This window comes from Myxocyprinus asiaticus, chromosome 17 (genome assembly GCF_019703515.2).
Source record: "Myxocyprinus asiaticus isolate MX2 ecotype Aquarium Trade chromosome 17, UBuf_Myxa_2, whole genome shotgun sequence".
Lineage (NCBI taxonomy): Eukaryota > Metazoa > Chordata > Actinopteri > Cypriniformes > Catostomidae > Myxocyprinus > Myxocyprinus asiaticus.
In genome coordinates, this window is record NC_059360.1 from 2050001 (window position 1) to 2070374 (window position 20374).

Genomic DNA, 20374 nt, shown 5'->3' on the forward strand with positions numbered 1-20374 from the left:
AACTGCATAGAGAGCTATAGGATGCTCCCTTGCTCCCTATTTAGTGAATGACTTAACCTCCAGTGTGCTGTCTGTCTGCACTGGTCTCAGAACAGTTTGAAATGTACCTTATTTTCATCCTAACTCCATATAAAACCTCTGAAAGCAACATTTTTCAGTTTTTGGATGAATACATTTATTCTCAGTGTGATAATACACAGTAAATATAGGAATGCATTTATTAATGTTAATGAATAGAATCATATTGTACAGTGATGACAAAATAAAATATAACAAAATGTATATTAAAATGAAGTGAAATGACCCACAGATGACATAATGTTGAAAGTTATTCAAAATTACTAACATGTTTTTTCAACTTTTGTGGGAATAATGTCCCAAAATCCACATATGTGGACATCATGTTTATCAGTATGCTGATGCGTGAAAAATGTATACATTTTTTAAAGCGGTATATCATAAGAAATTAAAGACTCTATTCTGTACACCCAAATAGGTTTCAATGAAAAAATGTAAAGAGATTTCTTACCAGAGGCACCGTAGTTGTGCTTCAAGGAAATCAATGGCATGCTGTTGTGTCACGTGACGTGGTGCACCAGAAGTTTAACCCTTAAATGACAGTCTAGAGTCTGGTTTAAATTAATCAAAATTATGGTTAATCGGGGCTGACGGGGAGCGGGATGATGATCAAGAATGTTGTCCTGGGCCCTATGACGTGAGGGGCCCCTCTATATACGAAGTAACTGTTTCCAAACAAACACTTTGGCAGCACTTCCGGGTTCTTTTTGGCTCCCCAGAAATGAACTGCTGTCAATGGGCGCTTTGCTTAAATTGAGCTAAATTGACCCATTTGCCCTGCAGCCGCTGTTGGTAGATTTGAACTTTTAATGAAGGAATCTCACAAAGCAGTTTTTTATTTCCAACGTGTAACCGCTGTGACAACTATGAGGTCAAATATAATCTAACGATGATCTTATATGAACCAGACCACCATGTAAGATCTAACGAGATAGAAAGGATATATAAATATAAATAATGTACCACTTAAATTTGTCTTTGCATTTATTTTAAACAAATTTACTGTATGTGGACCAATACAATAATTTAAGCAGTTAAGACACACAATGCATGTCTAATGGTAGTTTTACTTTTTATATGCCACATTTCTCCGGCTTAAAAAGTGTGTTTAATGTGCAAGGATGTTTATTACATGTACAACTAAATCATACAGGCCAACTGAATCAAGTTCAAACTGGTTTTGTCGATAGTTCAAAAAGAACCTACAAACCTACCGTGTGATTTAATCTATGCAGTAGTAAAGTACAGCACTGTTGAAACAAAGAATAACAGCAGCCCAGCCTGTTAGCAAGGGCACGTTAAGCACCATGCTAGCTTTAGTTTCTGTATTTAGTTTGTTGTTTCTCCTGTTTCTTCCAGTCTTTCTCTTTCATCTCCATCTCCTCCATTTTCCCTCCATCCTTCTTTCTGCCCCTCACACCTCCCTGTGGTGACCGATCACCTGCGTGTAACATCCTGGTGTTCTGCCCGGCAGTTTTTCCCCCCTCATTAATTCCCGCGTGGGGGCGTGAGGGCCATATGGCAGCGCAAGACAGATAGCGGCGGCGAGTAGCCATTGCTTCTGCTGACAGAAGTGCAGCCCACCACAGTATTCTGCCACTCCATGCTCACTCTTCTCCTCGTGTGTCCTTCAGGAGTCCACCACCGCTAATCAATTCTCACCAGGCTGCGCTGATATGCCGTGAACTTCTCTGATGTGTCAGAGCTCTGGATGGAGATATCAGTACAGGATTCGTGTTCATTGTGTTGAGAGTGAACAACCAGCAGCAAGTTCAGTGGATCTCAACTGGCAGGTCTCCACCTAAAAATGAGTTGCAGGTCATAAATAATATATGCAAATAATAAAATGCTACTAGCCATAGAATAGGATAGCAAAATAAATAGGTTAATCAACTTTTAAAAAGGAGGAGAGAATTCTTTTTATTTCTCTTTCTAGATCTTGTTGTTGATGTCAAAGGTCCAATCAAACATTAGACATAGTAAAAAGTTAAGTAAAACCCCTGAGAACATCAACTTGTTGCATCATGGTCATCCTGCTGTAACGTCACATGGGGCAGCAGAGAGGTTAATGATGTTACCATTGTGCTCAAAAGTTTGCATACCCTGGAAGAAATTGTGAAATTTTGATTTTGAAAATATGGCTGATCATGCATAAAAAACAAAAAACTGTCTTTTATTTAAGGATAGTAATCATATGAAGCCATTTATTATCATATAGTTGTTTGGCTCCTTTTTAAATCATAATGATAACAGAAATCACCCAAATGGCCCTGATCAATAGTTTACATACCCTTGAATGTTTGGCCTTGTTACAGACACACAAAGTGACACACACAGGTTTAAATGGCAATTTAAAGGTTAATTTCCCACACCTGTGGCTTTAAAATTGCAAATAGTGTCTGTGTATAAATAGTCAATGAGTTTGTTAGCTCTCACGTGGATGCACTGAGCAGGCTAGATACTGAGCCATGGGGAGTGGAAAATTACTGTCAAAAGACCTGCGTAACAAGGTAATGGAACTTTATAAAGATGGAAAAGGATATAAAAAGATATCCAAAGCCTTGAAAATGCCAGTCAGTACTGTTCAATCACTTATTAAGCTCAACAAAAATTAGCTGCATGGTCGAACTGCCAGAAAGAAGCCTTAACTGCGCCACAAAAAAGCCTGGTTACAATATGCCCGACAACATCTTGACACGCCTCACAGCTTCTGACACACTGTAATTTGGAGTGACAAGACCAAAATAGAGCTTTATGGTCACAACCATAAGCGCTATGTTTGGACAGGGGTCAACAAGGCCTATAGTGAAAAGAATACCATCCCCACTGTGAAGCATGGTGGTGGCTCACTGATGTTTTGGGTGGATGTGAGCTCTAAAGGCACGGGGAATCTTGTGAAATTGATGGCAAGATGAATGCAGCATGTTATCAGAAAATACTGGCAGACAATTTGCATTCTTCTGCACGAAAGCTGCGCATGGGACATTCTTGGACTTTCCAGCATGACAATGATCCTAAGCACAAGGCCAAGTTGACCCTCCAGTGGTTACAGCAGAAAAAGGTGAAGGTTCTGGAGTGGCCATCACAGTCTCCTGACCTTAATATCATCGAGCCACTCTGGGGAGATCTCAAACGTGCGGTTCATGCAAGATGACCAAAGACTTTGCATGACCTGGAGGCATTTTGCCAAGACGAATGGGCAGTTATACCACCTGCAAGAATTTGGGGCCTCATAGACAACTATTACAAAAGACTGCACGCTGTCATTGATGCTAAAGGGGGCAATACACAGTATTAAGAACTAAGGGTATGCAGACTTTTGAACAGGGGTCATTTCGTTTTTTTCTTTGTTGCCATGTTTTGTTTTATGATTGTGCCATTCTGTTATAACCTACAGTTGAATATGAATCCCATAAGAAATAAAAGAAATGTGTTTTGCCTGCTCACTCATGTTTTCTTTAAAAATGGTACATATATTACCAGTTCTACAAGGGTATGCAAACTTTTGAGCACAACTGTATATTGATTGTTTAGGAACACACACACACACACACACACACACACAAAACAAACATTGAAATGCATCATTAATTAAAATATCTCATTGAAACAGAGTGATGTATGAAATATTGCATCAACTATGTCGTTCACTGACGTTAAGTTCTGAAAATCTTCCATCCACCACCTACTCTTAAATCTCATTTTCACATAAGGACATTCAAATTTGGTGCGTCAATATCAGGAGCCTGTGCCATGAAGCCGGTCTAGGTGGTTAGCCAGGTAAGGTTTAGTTTGCGCCAACCCTGGATTTGGTACCATGAAATTGTTTTGTTGTTGTTGTTTTTTTATTATGTTTGACAGATGTGGTCATTAAATGCTTTCATTGCATGGAAAAGAGTTGTGTGAACATTATGCCTAACATCTCATTTTGTGTTTCGCTAAAGAAAGAAAGTAATTTGAGTTTGACCGTTGTTTGGCACATTATGCAATGGAGTATGTTCTCAATATACTAAGACATCAAGTGCCTTGTGGCTTTTATAAAATGTTTTTTTCATAATAAACAATATCAACAAAACATTATTTTATCAAGCAAAGTCAAAAAGTACAATTGTTTAGTGACACATGGTGTGTAAATTTCAGTTAACCCTTTAAGCTCAGATGAAATAGAAAAAAAAAATCAAAATATTAACTACAGCCTTGACCAACACAAAATAGGTATCGTTTGAAATCTTAAAGCTCTACTTTCCAATGCATGTAGACATTATGACCAAAACTAAACAAGTGCTTTGAAATTAACAGATACATCAGAAGTGTTCCGTTTTGGTAATTTATAAAATAATTGCACTGTACATATTATTGTAATCAGTAATAACATCAAACTCATCAAATAGCCATGTGTCATATGTTGTTGGAAAGCTCTCAAAGAGTAGAATACAACCAGCATATTTGTTTTACTCACAAAAATATAGTGAGTAATAGCTAAGTATATGTCTTTGACAATTATGCTTGTGTTGCTTATATGCTGCGTTTTCGCTTATAACTTCATGAAAAATACACTGAACATAAAATATCCATACTTTTCATGCCAATACTTAGAGGAGGTGATTATCTTTCAAATGAGCCCACACACAAGGTAATCAGATGCATAGATCATTACATAATCCACATGAAGCACAGTGTTACATATGGCCACCAGGAGATGGCGCCAAATACATGACACAGACTCAATGATGACTCAAATGACACAGAATGAAACCCATTCTATGAAATCTCATAACTAAAATCATGTCTGCATTGTTGTGTTTGCATGTGTAATTAGTTCTTATGTACAATTATTATGTTTTATTTGTTTGGAGAGGCTTTTGGACACTTGGATAAATTATTTTTGTAATGCTATAACTTTTGATTGCTTTGTCGTATCAACACAAATCTTTTCTCAGATACAGTTGACATGATTGGGAACAAAACGAGATATATGTCAAATCAGAAAAATATGGGGAAAAAAGTACATTTTTGCCTCAATTGTTTTGTGTGAATTTTCAGCAGTTTCTTAGTCTGACAGTTTCAGAATGTATCATAATCTATATCATTAAAAACCTTTGAAACGTTTTATTTAAAATGATACCAAACACTTGACCCCCAAACACTTGATCAATTTTGTAAGAGTGAATGAATTAAACAGAATTTAAATTTTTTGGTGAACCGCTCCTCAAAAGTTGCATGTGCTCATTGCAACGGCGCCATCTGTAGATAAACAGCTTCATTTTTGACACAGACTGTTAAGAACTTGCTTTGAGAACTAGTCGCTAGTTTTTCCATTTGCTGTTTCTGTCTGCTAATGACCTCTCGAGTGCATGCTGCTTCGCCACACAAAAGGCTAATCATTAAACCATCATTTAGTCTTGTTCGTTTAAGTATATGAATCAGCCGCCTCATTACTGTCAATGTGTAATTAGCTGATTAATAAACAGAGGCCGGCAGGCCAATGGTAAGCGCTCTTGAAGTAATTGTTTCTAAAGAGCCACGACACAAGGTACCATTAAGACATAAAGGTTGCTCCATTCAACCCAAATCATTACCAGACAGGGTACTTTTTGACTTTATGGTTTCTTTATGGCTGGCACTTTTTATAATCAGCTGAGGTCGACAGGTGTAGACACAACAAACGCTGCCAATATTAGCCCATTTAGAAAAAACACATTTGTTTTTTACCAATCATTATGAAAAAACGTTTTGTAATGTCATGCATTGCATTTAATGCTGCATCATTTTGTTCATAATTAATTTTATAGGTCTATTTGAAGAACTTTAGTATGTTTACATCCACACCCTTATGAAAATCAAGAGTTCATTGCAAACTTGCCGCAAATTCGCCACTGATAATTTTCACATGCAAATGAGCTTTGCAGCAAATTGTCTGTTGTTGCCGAAGGTTTGCCGAAGGTTTTACCGGTCGAAGAGCTGCAAACTTCTGGCAAACATTTGCAGCAAATCAAAAGCTCATTTGCATGTGACAATAACGACCAACAAATTTATTGTATATGCTGATAACTATCAAAAATCAGGTTATTAAGAAAACGAGTTGACATTACATTTGAAATCATCTAATTATTATCTGCTTTTAACATCAAAATTTAAACAGGAATGCATACAACACTTGCACACTTTGAATAAGCAAGTAAGACTAGAGGCACCTTGTTTGACTCAAGGCAACTTGTTTGACTCAAGATGGCGCCGAGTATGGCTGCTGCGTTGCGAGCTCCGACACAACATAGTAGTGTTTTGTTTGTTTTGTTCACAATTCTTATGTTTTTTGTCTTGGGTGTTGTCTGCCTTATAGTCTATGACAGACAAACACTTTTGGACATTGGTTCAGCAATTTCACACCGTAAACCGGACTTCAAATTTCTCAATGCCGACCCACTGTTTACAAACACGCAAGCGGAGCCCTTTGTCTGGGCAGTACGGCTGCGGAAATGCAAAAGGAAAAGGGGAAACAGAGCCGGCGTTCTCATCAGAGTAAGACGCCGTGCAAATCGACCCCCGTTACTCAGTATTCTACTGGCAAATGTTCAGTCTCTGGATAACAAGCTCTGCGAGCTGAAAGTGCGGATCTCTTTCCAACGAGATACAAGGGACTGCTGCATTATCTGCCTTACGGAAACTTGGATGTCTGTGGAGATTCCAGACTCAGCCATTGAACCCGCGGGGTTCTCCGTGCACTGAGCGGACAGCGCGAAAGACCTCTCAGGTAAAAGCAGAGGTGGTGGTGTATGTTTTATGATCAACAAATCCTGGTGTGATCAGAGGAACGTACATTCTATCAAGTCTTTCTGCTGTCCTGATCTGGAATTTCTTATGCTTCTGTGTCGACCATTCTGGCTACCGAGGGAATTCACAGCGGTCATTATCACAGCTGTGTACATCCCTCCACAAGCCGACACAGACCGGGCACTCAAGGAACTGTATAGGAGTATAAGTGAGCAGGAAACCGCGCACCCTGAGGCCACGTTCATTGTGACCGGGGACTTTAATAAAGCCAGTTTAAAATCAGTCACACCAAAATACCACCAGCACATTAGTTTCAATACACGAGGGGACTGGGTTTTGGACCATTGCTACTCTCACTTCCTGGATGGCTACAAATCCCTCCCCCGCCCACCATTTGGCAGATCGGACCACTCTTCCATTCTGCTTCTGCCCGCTTACAGGCAGAAACTGAAACAGGAAGCACCCACCCTCAGAATGATCCAGTGCTGGCCGGACCAATCAGATTCCATGCTACAAGACTGTTTTGAACACACGGACTGGGAGATGTTCCGGTCCGCCTCTGATGACGACATCGAGGTTTACGCTGATAGCGTAATGTGTTTCATCAAAAAGTGCGTGGAGGACGTGGTTCTGACCAGAACAGTAAGGATCTATCCGAATCAGAAACTGTGGATTAATAGCGATGTTCACGCGGCACTTAATGTGCGGACCTCCACTTTTAATTCCGTGAACGCGGAGGAGCATAAACAAGCCAGTTATGCCCTCCGAAAAACTATCAGAACCACAAAACGCCAGTACAGGAGCAACATTGAAGGACAGTTTAACACCACCAACTCTAGAAGCATGTAGCAGGGAATTAACATCATCACGGACTTTAAAGGGAATAAAAACTCCACCATGAACACCGCTGCCTCTCTCCCAGATGAGCTAAATACTTTTTATGCTCGTTTCGAGGGAAATAACACCGCCCTCGCGGAGAGAGCTCTCGCGGCCGAAGCTACAGAGGTTAGTTCACTCTCCGTCTCTGTAGCGGATGTAACCCGATCCTTTCGACGGGTGAATATCCGCAAAACCGCGGGCCCAGACGGCATTCCGGGCCACGTCATCAGAGCGTGCGCGAACCAGCTGGTGTTTTTACGGACATTTTCAACCTTTCCCTCTCTTTGTCTGTAGTCCCCACATGCTTTAAAACATCCACCATTGTGCCTGTTCCAAAACAATCAAAAATAACTTGCTTAAATGACTGGCGTCCTGTTGCTCTGACCCCCATCATCAGCAAATGCTTTGAGAGACTAATCAGAGATTACATCTGCTCTGTGCTGCCTCTCTCTCTTGACCCGTTGCAGTTTGCTTACCGCAACAACTGCTCCACTGATGATGCCATTGCATCTACAATACACACTGCTCTCTCCCACCTGGAAAAAAAGAACACTTATGTGAGAATGCTGTTTGTAGACTACAGCTCAGCATTCAACACCATAGTGCCCTCCAAGCTAGATGAGAAACTCCGAGCTCTGGGCTTAAACAGCTCGCTGTGCAGCTGGATCCTGGACTTCCTGTCAAGCAGACGCCAGGTGGTTAGAATAGGCAGCAACATCTCCTCATCACTGACCCTCAACACTGGAGCCCTACAGGGCTGTGTTCTCAGCCCACTCCTGTATTCCCTGTACACACATGACTGTGTGGCAACACATAGCTCCAATGCCATCATTAAGTTTGCTGATGACACGACGGTGGTAGGTCTGATCACTGACAATGATGAAACAGCCTACAGAGAGCAGGTTCACACTCTGACACACTGGTGTCAGGAGCTCAACCTCTCCCTCCACGTCAGTAAGACAAAGGAGCTTGTGGTGGACTTCAGAAGAAAAGACAGAGAACACAGTCCCATCACCATCAATGGAGCACCAGTGGAGAGAGTCAGCAGCTTCAAGTTCCTGGGTGTCCACATCACTGAGGAACTCACATGGTCCATCCACACTGAAGTCATTGTGAAGAAGGCTCATCAGCGCCTCTTCTTCCTGAGATGGCTGAGGAAGTTTGGAATGAACCGCCACATCCTCACACGGTTCTACACCTGCACTGTAGAGAGCATCCTGACTGGCTGCATCTCCGCCTGGTACGGCAATAGCACCGCCCACAACCGCAAAGCACTGCAAAGGGTGGTGCGAACTGCCAGACACATCATCGGAGGTGAGCTTCCCTCCCTCCAGGAAATATATACAAGGCTTTGTGTGAAAAAAGCTCGGAGGATCATCAGAGACTCCAGCCACCCGAGCCATGGGCTGTTCTCACTTCTACCATCAGGTAGGCGGTATCGCAGCATCAGGACCTGCACCAGCCATCTCCATGATAGCTTCTTCCCCCAAGCAATCAGACTTTTGAACTCTTGATCTCCCACGATCAAAATACATCAGCACTGCACTTTATTACCCTTACTCTTATATCTCACACCGGACTGACATAAATTATATTATTATTATATTATATTCTCTCTTAACAACTGACTATCAACCGACAGCCTGAATGTCAATACAGTACAATACTGTACATTCTATATATACTATATATACTTTTTAATATATTTTTATTTTGTATTTTTATTGAATAATGTGTATCTATATAGTGCGTATTGTATACTGTACAGTGTATGTTATTATTTGTATATTGTTGAGTGTAATTATGTGTATATCAGATGTCTAAATTGTGCTGTGTTAATTTGATGTTATTGTAAATTGGTATATGTCTCATCACTGTCACGACTGCTATGTTGATCTGAACTGCACCCAAGAATTTCACACACTATATCACTTGTGTATATGGCTGTGTGACAATAAAGTGATTTGATTTGATTTGAAGAACACAGGTGATTATGTGAACACAAAATCAGTCTAATGGGCAAAAATCTACCTGTGTTTATGACTTTACCCCGATAATGGAAAACCAGTTTAGGTGTTTACATGACCACACACGTTATTAAAGGTGCACTCAGTAACTTTTGTCTTTGTGTCATCTTGGATGTACACTGACACATAGCGGCTTGGATGAAGCATCATTTAAAATCAGTAGTTTTCAGTTTCAGATGACATTGTAGAAATGTAGTATTCACAGTCAGTCACGATTACTTTAATCAGTGAGTGAAAGTGTCCAATAACAGGACGGTTACTGAGATAAAGTGATTGGTATTCAGCTGGTCATGTGATTCTAACATGGTAGCCCCCATGCGGACCATCTCCATGTAGAATAAAACAGTTTTTATACCCAGAGGAACGACGCTGAGCCACATGAAGAAGAAGCAGGTAGACCCGCCTTCCTCCTCGCGCTTGCAGAACTCTTTTCAGTGAGAAATTCTGTTTAATTAATCAATCACACGATCATGCAGAACATCTTGTTTTAAAATCCATAAGGATCTCTTTCTCAATGGCGACAGCAGCAGTAATGACAGCCGACTCGTCAGACAGATCTCACACTCTTCTCTTTCAAATTACATCACTTAAACCTGTGAAGGCCAAATTTTAAAATAAATAAGCAAAAAATTGTTTTACCTTTCAGATGTTGTTGTAGGAGGCCTCTGATGCAGAAAAAAAAGTTTTTTAAAAGTTTTTACATTTTAGTAATATTACAACAGTGGTCAGGGAGGGCAGCAGAAATCCTGTATTTGTACTTGCATTGTCTGAACAATTATACAGAAACAACTAAGTGTTCGTTTGCACAGCTGATTGCTTATGTAGCCCCATAACTGTATATATCATGAATAATAATCACACAACAGTCATATATTTTATGAATTGTTATTTATTAATAAAAAATATAGGAAAACAGGAAGAAATGTTTTTACAAAACTGACTTAGACTTAGTCCCAAAGTTCAGGTATGGTAGTCCCAAAGACAGTTCTTGTCAAAAAACAAATATGAACATTGCACTTGTGGCATAGAGTATTGGTGTAACCAGTTTTGCAGAGACTGTAGCGTCCTCTAGTTGTTTTCACTGCTAAATGTGCAACCATGTCCCTACGCACGTCTACCGGGGGGTGTGCAGATGGCCTCTTAGCTGGGGTCCCGTTTGGTTCATACCCATCTGAGGATGGTCTCTTGTGAGCATTCAAAGGGCTCCTTGATGTCACCGTCTGTGTTACTGGGCTGCCACCGGCTGAAGATGGTCACCCTCTCTTTGGTTTAATTGGAGTTGTGTTCACCTGAATTGGATTAGAACAGAATCAATTAAGATGTCAAAAATACATTAAGATACAAGTCAGATATGTTATAAACAGTGAAATATTAAACATATTACAAACAGTAAATAGCAGAAATGTATTCTCACCAGGATAAGAGAATCTGCTAGTTCTGCCTGAAACTGTCTCCCGTTCAGCATCTCTTTTGGCAAAATCTTGAGCACTTTGCAGTCTCGCTTGTTGAGGAGCCAGGCGTAGATCACAGCGAGAATAGTGGTGTGCCAGAAGATGTACAGGTACCACTGTTTCGATTTTATGCTGAACTTATATTTGGCAGCAAATGAATCCAATAAATCCACACCTCCCATGAATTTGTTGGAAGTTCCCACAATGAAAGGCCTCTCAACTTCAATGTAGGTTTTGGTGGCTTTGTCCCAGCATTTAATTTTCTGCACAGGTTCTAGACCAGCAAAGGATGACATGTAGTAATTTATTCAATTCAGGTCCAAATTCAAAATGTTAACAAAGAAAACACATTTAGAACTTTATAAGTGAATAGTTATAGTGAATAATCAAAGACATTATAGCTCTATTAGTATTAGTTTTCCATTTGGGCACATGTGAGAAGTGTCTTGCATGATTGCGTCACTCAAGGTCAGCTAGAAGGCCTCGACCGGGACATATCCTAAAGACCACACCCACAAGAACAAATAAATCAATCTGACTGGCTGATGAATCCGACAATCTGACTTTAGATGCCTATTCACTGCAGTGTTGACGGATTCTGTGGAAATTCTGAAGGCCTGAGGGGGTGGAGCTCAGAATCACGTGCTGCTTCAGGCATGCGATTTGTGAAACAGTTGTCACACTTTGCTTGTAAGCATCGAGCAAAAAATTCTGATTGGATAAACTTTTTGTTTTTTGCTATTCGTTTGTAGATTAATTAGGAGTGGAAAGCGATTAAAAATACATAGGCAAAAAGGTGAATGAAAATGAAAGGATGAAAAAATATTTAATATTAGGCATGTTAGGCCAGCAGAGAAGACTTTGCTGGCCCTGAGAAATCACCACTGCACAAACCTAACCCTGTGCATGCAAATTTTTCTATCACTCTTGTAACTTCGTTTACGCTTTTACAAATCTTACTCTGAGCATGCAAATCATTTAGGCACTATTTTACCTTTATAGTTTGGTGGCACTATTGGCACAAAAATCACACACTTCAGCTTTAAAACATGTTTTGACCTTTTGTTATAATATGAAGGCTGTTTCTCATGGTCATGTGCTTTTTTAAAATCTCCCAGTGTGTAAACTGGAGAGTTTTGTTTTAAACACAGCTTACGGTTAGCCATCATTCCCTCCAGAAATATTAATAAATTATCCTGCCTTGCTCCCGGTGCACGATCTGTATGGAAAGGAATTCATCTGGAATGAGGCACAAGCAGATATAATAGGACTGAGGCAGAAGCCGCGCGGGTGACTGCGGTGCGCTGTAATCCTGAGAGACAGACTCCAGCCACAATGTCACTTCTAGTTCCCCGTTAGTCCCTTAGTGCGGCGCTCATCTAAAAATGGCCGTGTAACATGGATAAACTCCTGAAGTGTTGGACACAGACAGTGCACACTCAAAGATGCTTTTATTTCTGTTTTGATGAAGAACTAAAAGTGTCAGCTCAGCTGGACTTCATAGGTCTGTATTGTACATTTTGCTCATTCTTACTTAAATTTATTAAGGGTCAGTATGAATTTATTATTGCTCATATATGTAGAGTTAGGTATTTGAATGAACCTCTAAGCCTAAGTATTAAAACACTCAGAACACCTTAGCAACTGAATATCCATGCCCTGACAACTAGCTAGCACACCTTAGCAACCGCATTGCAATACTCTAAAAACCACTTATGTTAGAAGACTTTAGCAATGGCATGGCGACTACTCAAAACACCCTACTGTAGCATTGTAGCTTAGATGATGTAGACGAGTTTTGCAAAGGCAAGGACCACTTTGCTTTTTCTTCACTAAATGTAACTTAATGTTCTATGGGATCTTTCATGTTGAATAAAATTTGATCCTGGATCATAGAAAAATAAAGGAGAAATATATAAATAACACAAATGCACAGCTTTGAATTCTGTATGTCGTACCCATCCACTGTTTAACATGGAAATGCTAATGCAATCAAGCCTGTTAATCACTCAACTGGCCATTTCCTTAAAGGAATATTCCGGGTTTAACACAAGTTCAGCTCAAAAGTCAACATTTGTGGCATAATGTTGATTACCACAAAATTAATTGAGACTTTCTTTGAAATCAACATTATGCCACAAACGCTGTTGATTGAGCTTAACTTGTACTGAACCCGGAATATTCCTTTCAGGATAACTTTTTTAAAGGCTGTTTTCCAGAGAAGAATCTGCATTGAAAATTCTGTAATTTTTTTACTCACACTCATGTCATTCCAAACCTTTAGCTTTTATTTTTCGTGGAACAGTAAAGGAGACATTTTGTAATAATCTTTTATGCAGACCTTTTTCAAACAAGGAAAGTTCATATTGACCACATCTGTCTGTGTGCAGAACTGACTGTTAGTCACAGAAAAACTTGTCCCAATTTATATTAGGTGTCTTTAACTACTATGTACTAACATTAAAATACATACAATACAATGCATTTATTGTGTAACTACATGATGTTCTGCAAAATTCTCACAAGATTCACATTTGCTGCTACTGAGGTTGAGGTACGGGTAGGTTAAGGGGTAGGGTTAGGGGTTAGGTTTAGGATTAGGGGTAAGGTTAACAGTGTAACTACAGATGTCATTTAATGCAGGTACTTTAAATGTAAGTATAATGCAACAACACATATTTCAAATCGTATATCAAAACATTATGACCACCTGCCTAATATGCTGTTGGTCCTCCGCGTGCCGCCAAAACAGCACCGACCTGCTGAGGCATGGACTCTACAAGACCCCTGAAGGTGTCCTGTGGTATCTGGCACCAAGACATTAGCAGCAGATCCATCAAGTCCTGTAAGTTGTGAGGTGGAGCTGCCGTGGATTGGACTTGTTGATCCAGCACATCCCACAGATGTTCAATCGGATTGAGATCTGGGGAATTTGGAGGCCAGGACAACACTTTGAACTCTTTATCATGTTCCTCAAACCATTCCTGAACAATGTGTGCAGTGTGGCAGGGCACATTATCCTGCTGAAACAGGCCACTGCCATCAGGGAATACCATTGCCATTAAGGGGTGTACCTGGTCTGCAACGATGTTTAGGTTGGTGGCATGTTTCAAATTGACATCCACATGAATGGCCGGACCCAGGGTTTCCCAGCAGAACATTGTCTAGAGCATCACACTCCCTCCTCCAGCTTGTCATCTTACCACAGTGCATCCTGGTGCCATCACTTCCCCAGGTAAACGGCGCATGCGTACTCGGCATTCCATATAATGTAAAAGAAAACAGGACTCATCGGACCAGGCGAACTTCTTCCACTGCTCCAAGGTCCAGTTCCGATACTCACGTGCCCATTTTTTCCTGCATTCAACATATTGACTACAAGAACTGATTGTTCACTTACCATCTAATCTAACCAGACCTTGACATGTGGCCTTGTTAGGAGATGATCAATGTTATTCGCTTCACCTGTGAGTGGTCATAATGTTTTGGCTCATCAGTGTACATAATAAGTACATGGTAGCAAATGCAAATTAATTGTCAAGACACCTAATATAAAGTGGGTCTGAAAAACTCACCCTCCACCCAAGCTCTCAAATCTCATTTGCGATTGTATTAAGATTAAAAAATGCAACTCGACACGTCATGCCAGGTTAGACATCATTGACCAATCACAATACAGCAGTGTGAATATGTGGAATGTAGAGTGAGACTTCATGACTGCAGCAGAGGTGAAGATTTTCAGTAAATAACAACTTAAATTTTGGTCTGTTCCTCATCCAAAGCTATTGTACGACTTCAGAAGACTAAAAACATAGTGTACACGTCTTTTGGAATATTTACATGATACTTTCATGGTTCTTTTTGTCCTTTTTGGATCTTGACAGGTGTGGTTACTATAAAAAATTGGTTGAGCTCTTCTTTTAACTGTCCAGTCTCACTCATTATCTGGTTCAGCTACAGAAAGAGCTCAGGCTAACAGGAAGTAAGCCTTTGACATCAGCCGCACACAATTAATCATTAATCATAGCCGCAAGTGGCAATCATCAGTGTCCATGCACATGTGAAGAAAACATGACCTAAAACAAATTCGAAAGATCAGATCACGTTGAGGCTGTGGATATCATTGTTGTAAAGTTTAACTTTTTTCACAGTTGCGCAGATGTTAGCTTAGCTTTAGCCCTTTCTTGCCATGTGTCGTCAGATTGATCTACTCCTACCAAGTTTTGTGAAGTTCTGACTGTGCACGCAAATGTCTAGATTAAAACAAGAGCAGTTTAGTGTTTCCCAAACATTTTTAGCCACGGCACACTTTTTATGACTAAAAAATTCTACGGCACACCACTATCCCACATAGGCTAACCATCGTCAATATTTTTCCTTTTCAAGAACTTGTCCATGTTTTCTGATTGTCTTAGTAGCGTGTTTACTTGTAATGTTTGAAATTCGGCTATGCAAAAAATAAATAAATAAATAAATAAATAAACACAAGTCACATAGGTAGGCTACCCTGTGTGAGGTCACAGGTGGCAAGAGCGCCAAATAGGTAATGAAAAAACAACAAATTTGCTTCTTTTATAATTTGTAGATTTGTTCTTGCAATGCTACAACAAATTACATGGATGCAAACTCATGAGGAGCGAAAAAGGTAAGACAATCACTGGTCCACGAAAATTTTTTCTAGTGATATTGTTTTTAAAGAATAAGCTAAAAGCACCAATTCCAGCTATTTAAGTGATTCAAGTTTATTCAAGTTTACAATTGTGCAGAATTAGCTGCAAAATAAAGAGTATTTTTGTGAGACTTGCTTCTGTTTCACAAATTTGTTCAATTTTGTTAACTGATTAGTTCAGTGACCCCTTCTGGAAATGTCACTAAGTGGCGACAAATGAGCGTCTTATGTGCTATGAGTGAGTCAGTGAATCATTTTGAGTCATCCAATCTACCAAGAGACTTTATAGTGTTTAAGCAGTAAAAGAACAAGGAAGATCTTCCTTCAGTCTGAGCATTATTTTTCATCCAAAAGACCACAATAATAGACAAATAATAATTATGATTTTCAATAATGTTCTTTCATCATTGCAAAGCGCATTTCACATGAGTTGAGTCGAGCCGTCAACGCTCCGTTCAACGCTAGCGTCAAGGGCCGCATTGCCCTCCACATGACAAGAGTTGCAGAAAGCATCACAGAGGGGCGATTTTACGAGTTTGCCACGTAAAAAAGCGGGAGGTGTACACAATAAACATTGAAAACATGTATTTGGAAGAGAGAGAAAAAGCTTGCAGTTGCTTTAATAGCAGAAAGTAATAAAAGTACTCGTTTATGTTTAGGTCTAAGCGTTTTCTTGATGAATTTAAATTAGTTCAGTAACTGGGGTCTCTGATATTCGTAAACGATAAAGTAATATTTAATTAAAAGAAATTATGAGACATTCAATGTCTCTTCACACACTTTCATTCATTATACCAACACCTTGTGGTCATCCTTACGAAAAATGCGAGTTCATGGCAAATTTGGCGCAAACTTGCCGCAAATTCCTCACTGATAATTTTCACATGCAAATGAGCTTTGCAGCAAATTTTCCATTGTTGCCAAAGGTTTGCCAGAGGTTCACCACTACCGGCGAAGAGCTGCAAACTTCTGGCAAACATTTGCGGTTATGAAAATAATGAGCGGCAAATTTGCAGCAAGGTGGAGTTTGGTTTTACTCGTTTCGTGCACACACTTTCACTCTCAGACACCCACGAACGAACGAGTTAGGGGCCATTCACACAGAAAGTGTTTTTGAGCATGTCTGCTCGTTTTTCCATTGTCTTCTATGTAAACCCTTGCTGGACGGACGTCTCGTGCAGGAACAGTACATTTTTAGACACTGTTACAACAAACTTTGTTAAAAAAAAAAAAAAAAAGGCATGCTGAGACATCAGTGTTGTGTTTCATTCGTTGTGTCTAGCTTATTTTTAGTGCAGGTGTCACAAATATTCAACATTCTGAACATGTTTCATATTATTCCAGATTGTTCTGAACCAAGCAAAACGGGTTCTGAGGAGCCGCAACACCTTGTTAAAACAGTGTATGTTTACACTTACAATACCGTTACAAATGTTTCCTATGATGCTTACATAAAATACAGCCTATTGCAACAATACCCGCTTGGGAAAAAAATATAGAGAGACTGAGCGATTTTTGGTCGGGCTAAGGATTAAAATCAGACAATACCATTCGGGTCGGGTAGTGTTCGGTCTCACAGTCTCGAGTACAGGTCGGGTTTCATTTTAAGGCCCCTGTAGACCTCTAGACAGTATCATGTAGAGACCAAGTTTCATGAACTTTGGGCATTCACAAATTATTTTATTAGCTGCTGAATTTTGATTGGCTGTTAGCGGCCATTATTGTTGATTTGTCCAAAATGTTGAGATATGTTAGCACTTGTATTAAATAAAATACAAGCTAAATTTCAACCTCCTTGATCAAACTGTTGCTGAGTTATAATGGTTAGTAATGTCCCTTATAGTCTGAATTTGACATTATTTGGCGTGTCTGAAAGTAAGCTAACTTCTGTCAAGTTTGGACTGTGCGTTAAGAAGATATTGCATAATTAGTCATCGTGGACCAACCCAACAACCATCAACAATTTAATAGACTTATATCTTGGAAACTAAATTATTTAAAAAACTTTTTGACATAAGGGTCTCTAGATGATTCACACCACATTTTATGTGAATTGTACAAATTAACTACATTTAATAGTGTAATAAAAAATGTATAGACGGAAATAGAAAACTGTGCAATCAGTAGATTTGGGAGGAATCAGAAGGAAAAATATCTGTGATTCTAGCTCATATGGTTCTGGAGTTATCAAAAATGCTAATTTACTTATTAAAGTGCCACCTAGTGTCAGCAAGATGTGCACTTGATTAGAGGTTGGGATTTGGGACCATCCCACCAAGTTTGTGGTCTCAGCACCCAGACACTTTAGGGAAGAAAAATCACAATAATTATCAGAAAATATAAACAAAATAAAATGGGCTTCCAGAACCTTTGGTGCTTGGACCTAATTGTCATTCAAACAAAGTTTAATATTAGTTTTTGTTATGCACCAATTAAAGAAATCAGTGTGAAGCAGCACATTATGTGGCTTCAGAACACATGTCTACCTCACACGGATCTGTTCGTCTTTTAGCGTGGATATGAAACGTGCTCATTAGCACAACACAGCGTGTGTGTTTTTATGCCCTGCAGTGGTGTTCCTAACATGTTCAAATGTTCACACATGAAGGTTTGCTGCAGTCAAATGAATAAAGGGTTTTTAATTGTCAATCATTTATCATATTGTCTGGACGGCCATGCAGTCTCATTTAACAGTAATTTTGTGAGGTTGAATTTAAATGTTTGTTAAGGTAGCATTTGGTTTGAGTCCGATTTATTGGCTCTGTTTCAACAACTAGTCAGCGGCCTTGCTGTCTACAATTTATATAGATAACTACCTTCTAAGGGGCCATTTTCACAGGACATGCTCTTGCGATCTTAAACATCTAAATGCTTACAATTTAAAAACAATTGTAAGTTCAGTTGAATGCAAGAACGTGTCCTTTGCGAACTGATTTTTGCCGCTTAATCCACCATCTTGGATGGATTGTCTTCTCTGTGGGGGGTTATACTTATGTCCTGGTCCTGTTTGACTCCAAAATCAAAAGAAACAAATAAGAAATTATATTTTGCATATAGAAAATAAAGCCTATTTTTAGGGTCATCACGATTTTTTTACATATTTGATTTTGACATTTACATGATATTGACATTATTTTCATGACAGTTTCACACATTTTAGCCCCCGGTTCTTATTTCCGCAAAAGATGATCGTTATGATATTCTTTTAACAAACATAAATTAATATATATATTGGTACTGCCTTTCATTTTCACTGTTTTTAAAAATCATTGTACAACAGCATATTTTTACTGTAATACAATAAACATTTTACAGTAATGAGAATCTTCATTGAAAACAATCAGAATAGTAAAGGTAAAATGTCCATAATTGTGCTCAAAATAATGCCAAAATGCAAAAAATCTTATTCGTCCTAAATGTAGGCTTCAATTTCTTTATGCAAAATATTTTTAAATAATTAAAATATGTTAAATAGGACCAGGACAGGTTTTGTGAAACAGAGCAATTGTGTTACAAACAAACAGCTTTTAAGAGGCAACTGAACTGCTATTAATTGACCAGTCAAAACCTTCAATACTTCTGATTCACTTTGAGTTTGCAGCTCTCAACCGTTATAAATAACTGGTTTTGAGATGGACCAACAGGCAAGTTCAGGCACACTCTCTTATATCTTCTGTAGCATGTCAAAGAGATTTGTCCACTCACTGTAATTAGTCGTTACCATGACGACTTCCCTCCACTCGAACAGCCCCTCCAATAAACCCCTTGCCGTCCTCGCTGGGACAGGAAGCAGGAGTCAATCGGCCGGCTACAGTACAGGAATGCAGCGCGCCGATGCTGCTCATATATCAAGTGTGGTAAAGATTAGCTGTCAGCCCCAGAGGAGATCTATTGATCTGTTTTCCTTTTTTCTGCCAGGAATCACCTGACAAAGGCAGCGAGGAGGACTTCCGTGACTGATGCTCATTCACGTCTCCACCCACTCAGCTGGATTTGGGGGGTTCCAGTGACCACTGAAGCTGGGACAGAATTAAACCATAAACTTCACAACTTGCACTCAGAGCCAAAGGTGTTTCATTCATTAGGGTTGACAAAGGCCACTTATAATATACATATAACACACACATAAAATGTTTTTTAAAGAATGTATCTTGTTTGGTTGCATTGCAAGATTTTTGTTTATGTTTAAAGCAAGTGAACAAATTTGCTAAAGGAACAAAATGTTTTTATGAGAATATGATTTTGATTTTGAGAGAAAATCAGCAGAATTCTGTGGAATTTTTGTGTGTCTGCATTCTTAAACTAGACTGCAGTATATTTTTTGTCAGCTTTTGCAATGCTTCCTTTCCTTCTTTGAATTTCTTTATGCATTTACTGAAACAAACTGTCTTGCCATGCCCGTTTCTTTTTACACTGCTGTTTGCTCATGTAACTGGTCCTGCTCGACCCACTTCGAGCGGGATTCGAACCGGCATCTCTGGCATGGGAGGCGGGCACGC

General features: G+C 39.4%; 1 protein-coding gene across 1 annotated transcript; it reads right to left on the reverse strand.

The window, feature by feature from the left end:
* Positions 1-10713: 10713 nt before the first annotated feature.
* LOC127455407 (piggyBac transposable element-derived protein 3-like) lies at positions 10714-19694 on the reverse strand. Its single transcript, XM_051723284.1, has 3 exons — positions 19581-19694; positions 11170-11480; positions 10714-11044 (listed from the first exon to the last, which is right to left on the reverse strand). The coding sequence occupies exons 1-3, from the start codon at positions 19597-19599 to the stop codon at positions 11009-11011; spliced, it is 366 nt and encodes a 121-aa protein (XP_051579244.1). The 5' UTR covers positions 19600-19694; the 3' UTR covers positions 10714-11008.
* Positions 19695-20374: the final 680 nt, after the last annotated feature.